Below are 14,346 nucleotides of genomic sequence, written 5' to 3' on the forward strand. Positions count from 1 at the left end.
CGTTTCCTAAATGGATTGGAGAGAAACCTGCTCCCCTCGCGCGCCTGAAGGCAGGGAGTTCTCAGCGGGACAGAACCTGCCTTCACGTCTCAGGGGGACCGGGACGGTCCCCTCACCTCGTGCGTGCACCCCCAACCCCGAGCCCAGTCCCGTCCCCTCCCCACCCCACCCACCCACCCGCCCACACACACACACACACACACACACGCGCGCGCGCGCGCGCACCCGGAACCGGCTCCCACCCCCATCTCCCCCACCTCACACCCCCCACCCCCACCCCACCCCACCCCTCCCCGGCGACGAGGGGGGCCCGGGGAGGGATGGCTGTCTCAGCCCTGGTGCTGGGATGTCATTTGGGGAACCGCTCTAGGCCGAGATGCCAGCTTGCTGCCCTGCTGCTTGGTGTCCGTCTCCATCAGCCATGTCCCCGAAAGGCACGTGAGCTCATGGACAACAGAGAGCGCACCCAGAAAACACCAAAGGGTCCTCCTGAACCCAACACGGCCATGGGTATGGATCCACGTAGAGGTCGTCGATCTCCCCATGGGATGCGTGAATAGGATCCACACAGACTCGATCGTGCCTCCGCTTCGATGGGCTGCCCTATCCGGAGAGATCGTGTGGGTCAGCGAGCGAGCAAACACGGAAGGGAACAAAACCAAAAACCGCAGCCAAGTCGAGGGAGTGCTGAGCCCGAGGAACTCGCCGATCCCGTGGCGTCATTTGCCGTACCCAGCCTTTCTCGATGGCAGAGAGAGATGTGGCGTGGATCCCCGTGTGGGTCGTTCGTGCCCGGAACCACGCAACGGATAGTGATCATGTCTCATTCGAATCCTCTCTCAAAAGATAAACCAGGTCTCTTGTTCCCATGATGGAATGGTATCTTTGAATGCAAAAGGGGATGACATGTGACAGGAAAATCAAAGTGGAATCGGCATCGCCAAGAGAGCGCCCCAAAATAGAGAAGGGGAAGGCCATGGAGGAAGAGGTCTGTGTCTCAGTCTGGAAACTCGGAGCACCTCCTGGGGAACAGAGTCCTCCGGATCCTCGAGACAGTGTTCCCGACATTCGAGACCCCTATCACACACACCCTCCCCTTTCCCTACCTCACTTGTGACAGCCTATCGACCCTGGAAGAAGAGACAGTTCCTTGTTTGCATGACAGTCCATCATCATTGCTCTCGGGTCGCTTTACAACCTCACGGAGTTTCAGCTTTCTAAGCCCCCGACTCTTTCCTGGGGAACGTTCCCCCGGTTTTTATTCAAACCTGTGTCCCTGCATGGCCATATCGAAGACCCCCAAATAAAGCTTTCTTTTTCTTTCTTTCTTTCTTTTTCCTTTTTTTTTTTTTTTTTTGGCGCAGCCGATACCGACTCTTCACGGAAAGACAAGAAAACTAGGGGATTTTATGTGTTTAATTTCCAGGCGTATTGAAATATCATTTCCTTCGTGAAGGACATATGACATCCTTCGTTCTCATGTGTACAGAATGGGGACAAGAGGCACCTGTACGTTGCGAAAGAATAATGACCGCCCAGGCGGTAGCTCATAGCTTTCTCACAGCCCACGCAGATCACGACTGGACGTGAAAGAGAGCGGAGTCACTCGGTCGTGTTCGACTCTTTGCGACCCCACGGACTGTCGCCTACCAGGCTCCTCCATCCGTGGACAGTTCCAGGCAAGAATCCTAGAGTGGGTTGCCATTTCCTTCTGCCATTGGACGGGAGGAGAATGATTCATGTCCACTGTCATGGCAACTTTCTCAGATGATCATGCTGCTGCTGCTGCTGCTGCTGCTGCTGCTGCTGCTGCTGCTGCTGCGTCGCTTCAGTCGTGTCCGAATCTGTGCGACCCCACAGACGGTAGCCCACCGGGCACCCCCGTCCCTGGGATTCTCCAGGCAAGAACACTGCAGCGGGTTGCCATGTCCTTCTCCAAGGCGTGAAAGTGAAAAGTGGAAGGGAAGTCGCTCAGTCGCGTCCAACTGTGAGCGACCCCCGTGGACTGCGGCCCACCAGGCTCCTCCCGTCCATGGGATTTTCCGGGCAAGAGGACTGCAGTGGGGCGCCATGGCCTTCTCCGAATAGTATCATACGATAAGAATAATGCTGTTCATTAGAATCACCGTGCTCGTTGTGACGTGTGCAGTATAGATGTACCTTATCCGTGAAGTCGTTTTTTTTTTTTTTCTCTCCCCCTTCCATCAATGCAATATCTTCCCATGCCTCCCTCCCCCAGCCGCTCTGTGATGATTGTTTTCTTTCTTTCTTTCTTTCTTTTTTTTTTTGATGGCCATCATGGCATGTAAGTGGCATGAGAAAGTCTTTTTCTTTCTCTACCTGACTTATTCATTGGGCATCACGCCCTAAGTCACATCCATGCTCTCACCAGAGAAGAATGTGTTCGTTCCTGTGGCTCCGTGGGACATCTATGTCTACCTATCGATCGATCTCTCTCTGGATCGTGTGTCTTCTTTCCCTCTTCTTCCCTTGATGGACACTCGGGCTGTTTCCCTCTCTTGACCCGTGTGACGGATGCTGCCGTGGACGTGGGAGCGCAGATCTCTCTCTGAGGGTTAGATCCGGTGTCTCTTTTCTTTAGATGTCTCCCCAGAAGTGAGAGTGTAGGAAAGATCGATCACGTCTCGCCCACGACTCTTTTTCGAAGTCCTTCTGAGGGGATCCGGGGAATGAGCCTTTCTCTTCCGATAGACGCCGTTGGCATCCAGTGCGACCGCACACGTCTTAGGGAATACGGCGGCGACCGCGACGACAACCCAAACGCTCCCGCGGACGCGATGGTGCCCGAGAGTGTGTCCGCAGGACGACTCCCCGGTGCCAGCTTTCCACGTCGTCCACAAGCCCCCTGCGGTCGTCGGCAAGTCGTTCCCTCCACACAGAACCAGGGTTTTCGTGGGCCGGGGTTGCCCGGGTGCCAGTCGATCCCCAGATGAATGGAGCGATGCCAGACTCCTTGGGGCACAGAGCAGAGATACGTGGAATTCTTTCCACGAGACGAGTGCGATGAGAAGAGAAGAACGATGCGAAGTGGTGCCTGGGGAGCCAGAAAGAGTCGAACAGGAAAGAAAACACGTCAGTCAGACGAGAGGGGAGAAGGATTCAAAGCGAGTGGAGCACAATGGGGGAGACGGGCCCAGAAGAGGCGAGCAGATGCTGGGGGCACAGCACGCCCGGACCCGCGAGCCTGCAGGGAGCCCCGAGAGGGATGGCGGTCCACTGTCTGCAGGTCCGCGTGGGCCGATCTCCAGAGCCCGGACTGGGAAGGACTTCTTCACGAGAACGGGCATGCTCACGGTCCCCACGGGTCACGTCTCCACTGGGCTCTCCGCACTGTAGGGAGAGCTTCCCACCCTTCCGATGGCACGGTGAGCTGCGGTTTCTCGATCTCATCGACCGCAGAGTCAGCGAGCTTCCCGAGGGATAGGACGAGGTATTGGCCGACGGCATCCCACCCTAGACCCCGTATTGCTTTCCAATCACGGGATGTCTTTGACTTCTGTGGGGGTGTGCTGTGTCTTCACTGCTGTGCGAGCCGTTCTCTCTCCGTGGAGGAGGGGGCCGCTCTGCGCCTGTGTGTCTGGGCTTCTCGTGGCTGTGGTTCCTCTTGGGGAGCGTGGGCACTGGGGCACGTGGGCTTCGGTGGCTGCTGGGTGTGGGCTCAGCGCTCGCAGTGGCCAGGATCGAGAGCACAGATTCCATCGGCGAGGCCTATGGGCTTCGTGGCTCTGTAGCACGTGGGATCTTCCCGGGCCGGGGATGAAACCCGTGTTTCCTGCGTGGGCACGGGACGGTTTCCTACGGAGCCGCCGGGGAAGCCCCAGTCCCAAACTCGAGATGGATATCCTGACGTCCCCCGCTTGGGATGGGAGAGTTTCTGAACGATCAGGCCCGGAAAAGGGATCGCATCGTGACGGGTTGACCTTCGTTTCTCACAAACCGGCAGGCACCCTTGCTGCTTCTTGAAGTGTCCTAGAGAAGAAGACATCGGATTCCACATGAGATCAGCTTCTTTGACTAGCGATGGCACAACGGCCACGACAAGGGGGATGGATACACACAACAGTTGGTTTCTTTTGGACGATGAGCCCCCCTCTGTGTGTGTGTGTGTGTGTGTGTGTGTGTGTGTGTGTGAGAGAGAGAGAGAGAGAGAGAGAGAGAGAGAGAGATGCCTTCGTGGTTCTAAAGCAAGAAGCACTGAGGAGTGAAGACATTCTTGAACTCACATAGTTTCCTTCATTTCAGTCGTGATGGTCCAGTGATTTTGGAGGACGACATGGAATGTTTCAGGGTAGATGCTTTTCGAAGGCTGTGAGGGGACCTCCCTGGCTGGTGGTCCAGTGGTGAAGGATCCACCTGCCGATGAGGCGGGGGGACGGGGTGTTTTCCACCGAACCCCTGATCCGGGACGATGCCACAGGGCTCCGGGCAGGTTCGACACAAACCTACAGAACGGACGGTGCCAGGCGTGAAGGCGAGGGCACACGGCCCGGGGACTCTGGACGAGGATGACTGACGCGGACGGACACTGCCGTCTCCGTCTCCGTGGAGGTGGGTTGTGGCCAGCCAGCACGCTCCTCTGGGGCAGGCTGTTCCTAGGACCGTTGGGGAGCGTGCGCGTGCATGGGAGGAGCAGGGGAGCTGAGGGAACTCTCTATCCTCTCTGCTCCACGGGGCCCCCGGAACCCTCATCGGCTCAAAGAGAGGATTCGTCCCCGTGGAAAGACAGACCCGCACGCGAGTGAACCTCATTTCTGCTTCCCTTGGCTTCCGAAAGCGTGACGGTCAGGTTCATGCAACTCTCTGGATGTCTGTTCTTCCCGAGATCCCGGCCTACTCGCTGGAAGGACACGAGGAGCCGGATGAGATCTCCCTCTGCACGGCGGCGGCTCCAGCGTGCGCACGTTTCGGTGGCTACGGCTTGTGGACATCGCACCGAGAGCCGAAGCCCCGGTGTGACAGACGCCTGTTTCCACGATGGGTGAACGGTTCTCAGTGCGGGAAGCCCAATTCTTGCCCCTGCCTGTTCGATCTGCAGGGCCTCTGCAGAGAACAAACGTGCCCCATCTCATGACCGATCCCCTTTTCGGAGCCAGCCCGGTGCGTCCTCTGTTTCCCGGGCCACAGGCACACACTGGCACTGGGGAGTTGTGTCGTTGTTCCTCCTCCTCCTCCTCCTCCTCCCCCTCCCTGCCCCCACCCTTCCCCCCGCACGCAGGCTCCCCCACACCCCCGCCTGGCCCCGGCCCGTCCGGGTCTCCCCCACCCGCAGAAAAGGCCAGGAAACACATGGTCCCAGGACGACGCAGTCGAGAGACAGCGGCGGTCCCCTGGGATGCGGGGAGGAGACGCCTGAGCGTACCTGGGCCGACACCGCCACCGTGTGGGGCGAGAGGCCGGTGCGAGGAGAGCTCACGGGTTCCGAGGAGGAGGAAGAGGAGCAGGGGGGAGAGAGGGAGGCGGGGGTGGAGGGGAGGGCCGGGCTGAAGCTGTCTCAGGGCGAGGACGCGGAAGACAACGTTCCCCTTCAGAAGGGCGCTCCGAAGAGAGCGTTCCGGCCGGACCTCGAGAGCACCTTCAAGCTGGGAGCGGGGTGGGGTGGGGGAGGGAGTCATCCGGACGCAGGCAAGACACCGGGCGCAGAAGGCGAGGCCGACTCTTGGCCAAAGGGAATCGGATGCTTTTCTGTCCATGGGTTCCACCCTCAGACTCTCACGGGGAATCCAGCCAGCCAGCCAGCCAGCCACCATCGTGTCGCTCCTTTTCTGTTCTCTACGTGTTTCATGGCGAGTGAGTGAGAGAGTCTTTCGATGGTTTGCTAGGATGTGGGAATGTCGTGGGACCGTGGTCCTTGTCAGCCGTGGATGAACAGAACGGCTTCAGCTTTCGGGGTGATCCTGAACTCCCACGCCGAGGCAGGCAGGCCCGTGTGTCCCTGTGTGCCGGAGGACACCGTGCTACCTACCCACAGCTTGATCTCGGACTGAACGCGAGCACCGTGGGGAGGGTGTTCGTGGGTTGGCTTCATTTCCTTTCCCGATGGCGCTCACCTGACCGTCCTGTCCACTCTTTGGATCCTTGATCTCCCCCTCCCCCTCGAGGCCTTTTCTTTCTCCTCCTCCTGCTCCCCGTCCTCCTACTCACCCTAGTTTCTCTCCCCGCCTCCCCACTCCCCGCCCCTCCACACACACACACGCGAGTCCCACTCTTCTCAAATGGACCTCTGACTGACTGCCAACGTTTTCTTTCGCCTTCTTTCCTTCCTCCCGTCCTGCTTCCTTTCCTTTTTTTTTTTTTTCTTCCCCCTTCGTGTTTTGTTCCCCCGTTCCTTTTCAGCTGTACCGACGACGGTTTCGAGTGTAGCGCGTGACACAGCGATCACCAGGATACATCTAGTGAGGGACCGTCCGTCACCACTGGGCGTCACGGCAGATGACATCCGGGGTCATGGCGTGCCCGCGACTCACGGCTTTCCTGAGGGGAAGGTGGCGCCGCGTCATCCGTCTCCCTCATTCTCTCCCCCACCCCACCCCCCGCCACCGTGTCCCCCGCTCCTTCCTCCGGCCACCCCTCACGTGTTCCGTGGTGGTATCTTAGGAGCCTGTTTCTCTTTGGTTCTGTTGTGTTCACGGTGCATCGTTTGGTAGGTGCTGCGTGGAAACGACGGCTCTGAGGTATTTCGTGGAGCATAATCCCCTCTAAAGGTCTCTCCAAGTTCCTGCAGACTGTGAGATTTCATTCCCTTCTGGTGGTTGAGTCCCATTCCTCTGTGTGTGTGTGTGTGTGTGTGTGTGTGTGTGTGTGTGTGTGTGTGTGTGTGTGTGTGAGTGAATAGACACAGGCGTAGGCACACAGACAGAGAGCTCTCTCCTTCTGTGTGTACGGATGTCTACCTAGGTATGGGGGTCGATCCCACACATACACACGTCCGTATCTTCTTTGTCCCCTCCGTGGGCACTCCGTGGAGTGGCTGGGTTGGGTCGAAGGGGGACTCTTTGGTGGAGTGTTCCGAGGGAATCGCAGGACTCTTTTCCCTAGGGATGTGGTTTCTCTCTCTGGGAGGCCCCAGGGGATGAGATGTGATCTCTCCGAGTCCGCCCACATGTTCCTCAGCGGCAGCAAAGACGCGTTCGATCGATCAGGAGCCACTGTCTTCTGATGTGTCGAACTTGCTGTCGCGATTGCGATTCCAGCTCCTGGGCCTTTCCCCTCCGAATGAGAAGGATCATTGTCCAGACAGACGCCCCGGGATGCTTCCGTGAGCCCGCCCCCACCCCCGGCAGCCCCAGCCCAGCCCAGCCCGGCCCAGCCCAGCCCTGCCGCTGATGTGTTTTCTACCTTGTGCTTCTGGGTGTCTGTCTGTTCTCCCTTTCTTTGGAAGGAAGGTGTCTGCTCGGGCCCCCTGCCTGCCTGCCCACTTCGCTCATCGGGGGTCGTTTCCCTTTGGGAGGCTGAGTTGTCTGACGCCTTGATCCGTTGTGGACAGAAAAGCCCCTTTTGCAATATGCTTGCGCTTTCCCCGTATATACCACACACACACACACACACACACACACACACACACACACACACACGGATGTGTGTTTCCGTCCGTGTGTGTCTGTGAGTATCCATATGTACATAGATACACCTATAGATACTCACACGCGCGCACGTACACATCTACACAGACACGTGGGTATCTGTGCACAGAGGCACATGGACACGGACTTCTAGGGACGTGTGTGTATACACACGCACGTTCGCATATGCGTTGACGTGTGTGCGCATCTATGCCCATGCATCTGCGTATAGGCACTCTAGACGCACCCGTGCACCTGTACGTGCGTACGTGCACGCATGTCTACTTCTACAGACCTGTGTGTATATCGACACATAGACACTCGCACGTCTGTGCGGACCTCTGTACGCGAGACGTAGACGTCTATGGATGTGTCCGTATGTGCGTATGCATGTGTGCATACACACACGCGGAGAGATGCGTCTAGGGAAGCATGCACGGACGTGTACGCATATACGTGCACCCACACCTGTGTGTCTACATCACACGTACACACACGTGTGCATCTGTATGTGTTGACACGTCCGCCTTTCTTTGTATGTATGTGTCTATGGATACCGACGTCTCTGCACATGTGAGCGTGTGTATTCGTGCCTGTGTGTATCCGTGTACGTCTGTGTATATATGCCTGTGTCTACGTGTAGACACGCAAGCATACACGCACAGTAGAGACGCCTAGGCATCCACGTGCGCACACAGACACATGCGTGTATGTGAGCATGCCCTTCGAACGTGTTTGTTGATACCCATGTGTGCGCGTATATATAGACGCGAATACGCGTGCGTATACATATGGACACGCGTCTAGGCACATGTGCATGCGTTCTCGCTCTCTCGCCCCCCTCCCCCTCCCCTCCCCTCCCCTCCCCTCCCCTCCCCTCCCCTCCCCCTCCCCCTCCCCCTCCCCTCACCCTCCCCCTCCCCCTCCCCCTCCCCCTCTCTCTGACTTTTCAGCAGCCGGAGCAGTTCTATGACTTGACTTTGCTGCCTGGTGGTTTTGTTTCATTTCCTTTCTGATCTACTTCAAAAAGTTATTGATTCATGTAACTGGCTGTTGTCCTGGAACACGGGGTTTATTTAGTGGATCCCTATTGACTCGGTCCGGTCCTCCTCAGCTCCACGCCCCCCAGCCCCACCCCCCACCCCCCACCCCCGCCCCTCCCAACCCCCACTCCTGCAGCCCTGCCACCCCAGACCTCCCGCCCGCCCTCCCGCCCGCCTGCCATTCTGGTGTTTGTGGCCAGTTCAGTTCTTTGGAAATCCATGTTCTCCTGACCTCAAGGGCACTTTCCCCACCCACCGGCGCGTGCTCGGGTGTGTGGTCTTCGGACTCTGTCGCGGTCTCTACCCAGGTTGAGTTGTGTCTTCTCTTGTTGGGGGTTCCGAGTGTGTCTCCTCCTTTTTCTTTGTTGCTCCTGGGCTTGCGTGTCTGTGTCTGCTTTCCAAAGTCCTGCTTTGTTCTCCGAGCAGCGCTCGCCTGGTTTCGCTTTGCCGGCCCCTCCCTCCCTCCCTCCCTCCCTCCCTCCCTCTCTCTCTCTTGCGGGGGAGGGGGGCCGGGGGAGTCTGCGATGCCGCTGGTGCCCCTCTCTCCGCCGAGCCCCCACCGCCCGCCGGCGTCTCCGTGGAATGTCCCCCCCAGCACCCCGGAATCGCGTGGGGGAGTGAGTCTCCTCCGTGGCAGCCTCCTGAGGAGACCCTTCCCAGCGTCTCTCCCTTCCTCTGCGGCCGGGGTCGCGTCGCGTCGCGTCGCTCGGCGGCGGAGGCTCCGGGCCGAGCTCGGGCGTCTGGGCGGCCGGCGCGGTGGCGTCCCCGGCGGCCGGCGACAGCGACACGTCCTCGGGACGTTCGAGTCGCTTGTCGGGAGCCACCTGGCGGCCGCTTGGATATTGTCCCTCCCCTCTGGAGCTTCGGCGAGGCCTTTCAGGAGGATTGTGACTCAGCCTCTGGGCCCGAGGCAGAGCTCTCAGACACCGGCGACGCTGGCGGCGACAGTCCCGGTGGCGCCGAGGCCTGGGGACAGTCCCGCTGTCGCCGGAGATTGGTTCTCTAGGTTTCCGAGGAGGGTGACCGTCGCGGCGCACCGGAGCCGGCTTGCGGGGCGGCCTGACCGGGTCGACCAGCATCTCCCCGTGCCCCCGTGCCCCTGCGGCCGCGGAGACGGACCGCCCGGACCCTGCCTGGGCCGGGCCGCCGCGGTGGGCGGGGAGAGGGTCTTCCCTGCCCGGAGCGCCTGGACTCGGGCTCGGCGGTCCGGACTCCTCCTGGGCCGCCCTCAGGAGCGTGTGCTTCGCCCTCGGCCCCGCTCCGGAGGTGGGGACCGGCCCAGACGGTGGCTTGGAGGTCGCCGGAGGGCGCGCCTGGGTCCGGGCCCTCGGGTCCCTTCTGCCCGGGGTGTTTTCCGCGTCGCACTCCGGAGGCGGGGACCCGAGGGTTGACCGGGGGAGGCGCGTGTGCGGTCCCCCCCGTGGGGTCCGGTCGCCCGAGGCGTCTCCCGGCACACGTGCTTTTTCTCTGTCAAAGTCCTGACGGGTCCGGAGACGTGGATGGACCGGACCCTGCTTCCGCGGGTGGCCGGGGAGGGCGCGCTCGACCCTTCAGCGTGCCCTCGTGGGTCTCGGTCGTCGGACGCGACTTTGGCTCACCCCTCTCCGACTCTCTGAATCCCAGTCGGGAGGTGGGGACCGGCTCGGGCCGTCCTGGATGCCCCGTCTGGGACGGTCTGGGCCCCGGGCGCGGTCCCTGGTCGGGGCCCGCTCGTCTCGTGGGAAGCGCCTCGCTGACGGTTCTGTCTTCTGTTTTCCTTTGGCACATCGAAGCCAAATCCCCGTTCGGAGACTCGGACGGACCGGTACCCCTACCCGGGTGGACGGAGCGGGGAGGGCGTCCTCGGCCAGCTCCCCTCCCCCCCCCCCCCACCTTGGTGTCCGCGGCCCCGCTTTGGCCACCACGCGCCCCCTCCCCCCTCCCGGTCGACCAGATGACCCCCCCCGCCCCCAAGAGAGCTCGGGGCCTGGTGTTTATGGGGCAGCGTTGGGGACAGGTGGCCGGGACAAGGTTCCGGGGGCCCTCTCTGCGAGTCGTAGATGGGCTCCGCTGTCGGCTGGTGTCATTTCGTCGCCCTTAATAGGCCTTTTTTGCCACCAGGTAAGTGCTGACACGGTCTCCTTTGGTGTCTGCCACCGAGGACTGTGGGTCTCTGGACGCACGCGGGGCTCTGGGTTTCTGGGCCGCCAGCTGGTGCCCGGTTCGGCCCTTGCCGCTGGAGCCGCCCGCCTGGGCCTGTGCGCCGGCTCCTGTGTGGTGTCGTCTGGCTGACCCGACCCTTGGTGCCACCTCCGGTCTCTGGGCGACCCGAGGGTGGCGGGGCGGGGTGGCGCGGCGCGTGGGTCTTCTACCCTGGGCGTCCCTCACCCCCGCTGTGGGCACCTGGTGGCGGCTGGGACGACCCCCGCCCTGTGGGCTCCGTGCCACGTGTCAGGCGTTCTCCTCTCGGGGTCGTCGGCTGCTCTCGCCTGAGGCGAGGTGGGGGGGGGACGGAGGTTGCCGGCGAGGCTGAAAGCGGGCCCCTCTGGTGACTGTCCTCACCGTGCCTCCCCCCGCTCCACCTTGGCTCAATGGATCGATGTGGTGTGGTCGTGTTCTCCCGGGCCGAGCCTAAGCCGTGCCAGACGAGGGACGGGCGTTCCCAGTGAGCGCGTCCGCTCTTCTCGGTCTGTCCGCGGGGCCCCTCGCTTGTCTTCTCCCCCCCCACCCCCCCCCCCCGCTGCCCATCAGGGAGGGTGAGGAGGAAGGCAGGGGTTGGGTGTGGCCTCTGGCCCTGATCTTCGGTCTCCTGTCCTTTGCCTCGGGGCGTCAGTGGGGGCCGTTGGTCTTCTGACACCGCAGATTGCTCTCGCTTCGCCTTCTCGGCGTGTGCCCGGCGAGCGGCCCTCCCTGTGGCGGGGAGGGCTGTGCCGCCGCCGCCACGCTGCGCACCCCACGCGGGTGTGTGAGCGTGCCTCGCGTGACCCTCGGTGGTGCCCCTGGAGCGCTCCAGGTCGTCCCTCAGGTGCCTGAGGCCGAGTGGTGGTGTCGTTTCCCTTAACCCGGTGTCCCCCTCGGGTCCGCGCCACGGTGGCGTGTGTGTCCCGTTGAGTGGCTCTCTTCGGGGGACGGGGGGTCGAGGCGGTAGGGAGAGGCGTGCCTGTTCCCCTCGTCGTGGAGGCCTTCCTTGGCGGATGAGGCCTCGCAGGGGGCGGGACGCGGGCTCTGCTCTGGCCCTGACCGCGCACACGCTCCTGCGCGGTGGTCCGCTTCCCTGTACCGCAGACCCCTCCCGCCCAGCTGAGGACTGGTGGCTGGTGGGAGCGCCTCCGTGGGCCCGAAGGCGACACGGTCCGGGTGAGGGACGGCGCGCCCTCGGTGAGAACGCCTTCTCTAGCGATCCGAGAGGGAGCCTTGGGGTACCGGACCCCCCAGCCGCTGCCCCTCCCGAGTGCGCAGTGGCCACCGTGGCGACTGCCAGAGCACGTGGGCAGAGCAGAACTCCCCCGCCCTCCGTGGGAGGGGAGGGAGTTGGGTGCGCCGGCCCCGCGGTGGGGCCGTGTGCCGCTCGTTGCCTACCGCGGCCCGCGCCTCCCCCCTCCGAGTCGGGGGAGGGTCCCGCTGGGCCCCGCCGGGCGTCCGGCAGGTGGGGGGCCGTGTGCGTGCGGCCGGCCCCCCCGTGGTGTGAGCCCTGGGGGAAGGGGGGCCGGGTCGGGGCGCGACGCCCGGTCGGCCTCGGCTTCTCCGGCCCCGCGGCTGGTGGTGAGGGGGAGCCCGTCGCGCCCGCCCCCGCCCCCTGAGCCGCAGCTGGTGGCGGCGTGCGGTCACGGTCCGGGCCGCCTCGCTCGAGAGCGTTGTGCCCGGGGTGTCGCGCCTCGGGGTTCAGACTCAGACGGAAGACGGACCTGTCGCGGATGGATGGCGGAAGACGGGTGGACGGCTCGCCGGCCCTGGCGGCGGGGCCGGGTCGTGGGCCACGCTCCGGGGATGGCCGGGGCCGGCCGGCGCCCCGGGCGTCGCGGGACCGCCCTCGCGTGCGGGTGGCGGTGGGATCCCGCGCTGGTGTTCCTGGGGGCCCGGCCGCGTGCCCGGTCTCTTTCCTCTGGTCCCCGGACGGCGCCCGCGTCCCTGTCCCGCGGCCCCCGCCGTGCGTGCTTGCCGGCCCCTCCCCGCCGCCGCCGCCGGCCTCGCCTCTCCTCGTCCCGCGCGTGCGACCGCCCGCGTTCCAGTCCCCTGTCTGGGCCCGAGCCGGCCTCGCCTCGCCTCACGTGGGTGTCGTCCCCCGGCCTCTGCCGGGCCGGTGGCGTCCCCGGGCGGAGCAGTGCCCTCGGAGCCCTGAGCGAGGGGGGCGGGGCGGGGGGCCCCGCGCGCGTCAGGGCCGTGGGGGGGGAGGAGGGGGCGCCGGTGTGCGGCGGGAGAGTGTTCTCCCCGGGCCGGCTGCGGCTCCGGGGGTGGCGGTGGGCGTGAGCCCCGCGAGGGTGGGGGCGCCAGGCGGTCGTCCCCGGGTGGTGCCGCGGGACCGCCCCTGTGCCGGGAGGGCCTGTGGCGGTGAGATCCCGCGGTGGGCCCCGGCGGCCGACTCGCGTCCCCTCCCCCGGGTCGCTTTGGGCCGTTCCCCTCGCGGTGGCGCGCGGCCACCCCACCTCCGCCGCCGGTCGCGTGGTGTCGGCCCCGCGTGGCCGCATCCCGTCGGTGCCCCTCTCCGTCCGTCCGTCCGCCTCGGTCCCCTCGCCGTCTGCTGCTCCCCGGGGCCGTGCCCCGGTGTGCCTCGCTTCCCGGGCCCGCCGCGGCCCCGATCCGTCGCCCGTGTCGTCGTCGCCGCCGCCGCCGCCGTCGCGTGCCGGACGAGGGGGCGCCCCCCGCCCCGGTGCGCTCGCCTGAGCGCGGGACGGGGGTCCCCGGTCTTGCCCCCCCGCGGGCCGGTCGCCGCGTCCTCGCCGCCCGGCCTCCGCCGCCCCGCCCTGGGGCGGGTGGACGGACGGACGCCGAGGGCGCGCGTCGGCCGTCCGCGGTGTGGCCCCGGGCCGGGCGGGGTGGTGGAGGAGGAGGGAGAGGAGGAGGGGTGGCCCGCCGCCCTCCTCCCGCCGCACCCCACCCCCCCCCCGCCCTCCCCCTCGTGCCTGCCGCGCGGTGGCGGCGGCGCGCCGCGACCCTCGCGGGCCCGAGGGCGCGTCGCGCGGTCGGGCCTCCTCGCCGCGGGCGGGGCCGGGGCTGTCGGGTCTCCCGGCCCGGCGAGCGCCCTTCCCGCCCCGCCCCCCCCGCCCCCTCCCGGCTCCCTCACCTCGCGGGGTCTCTCTCCCGGCTCGCGCCTCTGCCCCCCGCCCCCGGCACGCCCGGCTCCTCTGTCGTCGCGCTCGCTCGCTCGCGCCCCTACCTGGTTGATCCTGCCAGTAGCATATGCTTGTCTCAAAGATTAAGCCATGCATGTCTAAGTACGCACGGCCGGTACAGTGAAACTGCGAATGGCTCATTAAATCAGTTATGGTTCCTTTGGTCGCTCGCTCCTCTCCTACTTGGATAACTGTGGTAATTCTAGAGCTAATACATGCCGACGGGCGCTGACCCCCTTCGCGGGGGGGATGCGTGCATTTATCAGATCAAAACCAACCCGGTCCGCCTCCTCCCGGCCCCGGCCGGGGGGCGGGCGCCGGCGGCTTTGGTGACTCTAGATAACCTCGGGCCGATCGCACGCCCCCCGTGGCGGCGACGACCCATTCGAACGTCTGCCCTATCAACTTTCGATG

The 14,346-nt window shown here is 64.1% G+C and overlaps 1 protein-coding gene across 1 annotated transcript; it reads right to left on the bottom strand.

The window, feature by feature from the left end:
- Positions 1-6,428: 6,428 nt before the first annotated feature.
- Positions 6,429-13,563, bottom strand: LOC128071096 (basic proline-rich protein-like; the record flags this gene model as incomplete). The annotated part of the gene is made up of 5 exons (XM_052664059.1): positions 6,429-6,492; positions 9,134-10,101; positions 10,222-10,433; positions 11,423-12,670; positions 12,762-13,563. Coding segments are annotated over 5 exons (3,294 nt in total), but the record flags the coding sequence as incomplete, so codon positions are not given.
- Between the last annotated feature and the right edge of the window lie 783 nt (positions 13,564-14,346).

Source organism: Budorcas taxicolor, unplaced genomic scaffold (genome assembly GCF_023091745.1).
Source record: "Budorcas taxicolor isolate Tak-1 unplaced genomic scaffold, Takin1.1 scaffold1354, whole genome shotgun sequence".
In the NCBI taxonomy this organism is placed as follows: domain Eukaryota; kingdom Metazoa; phylum Chordata; class Mammalia; order Artiodactyla; family Bovidae; genus Budorcas; species Budorcas taxicolor.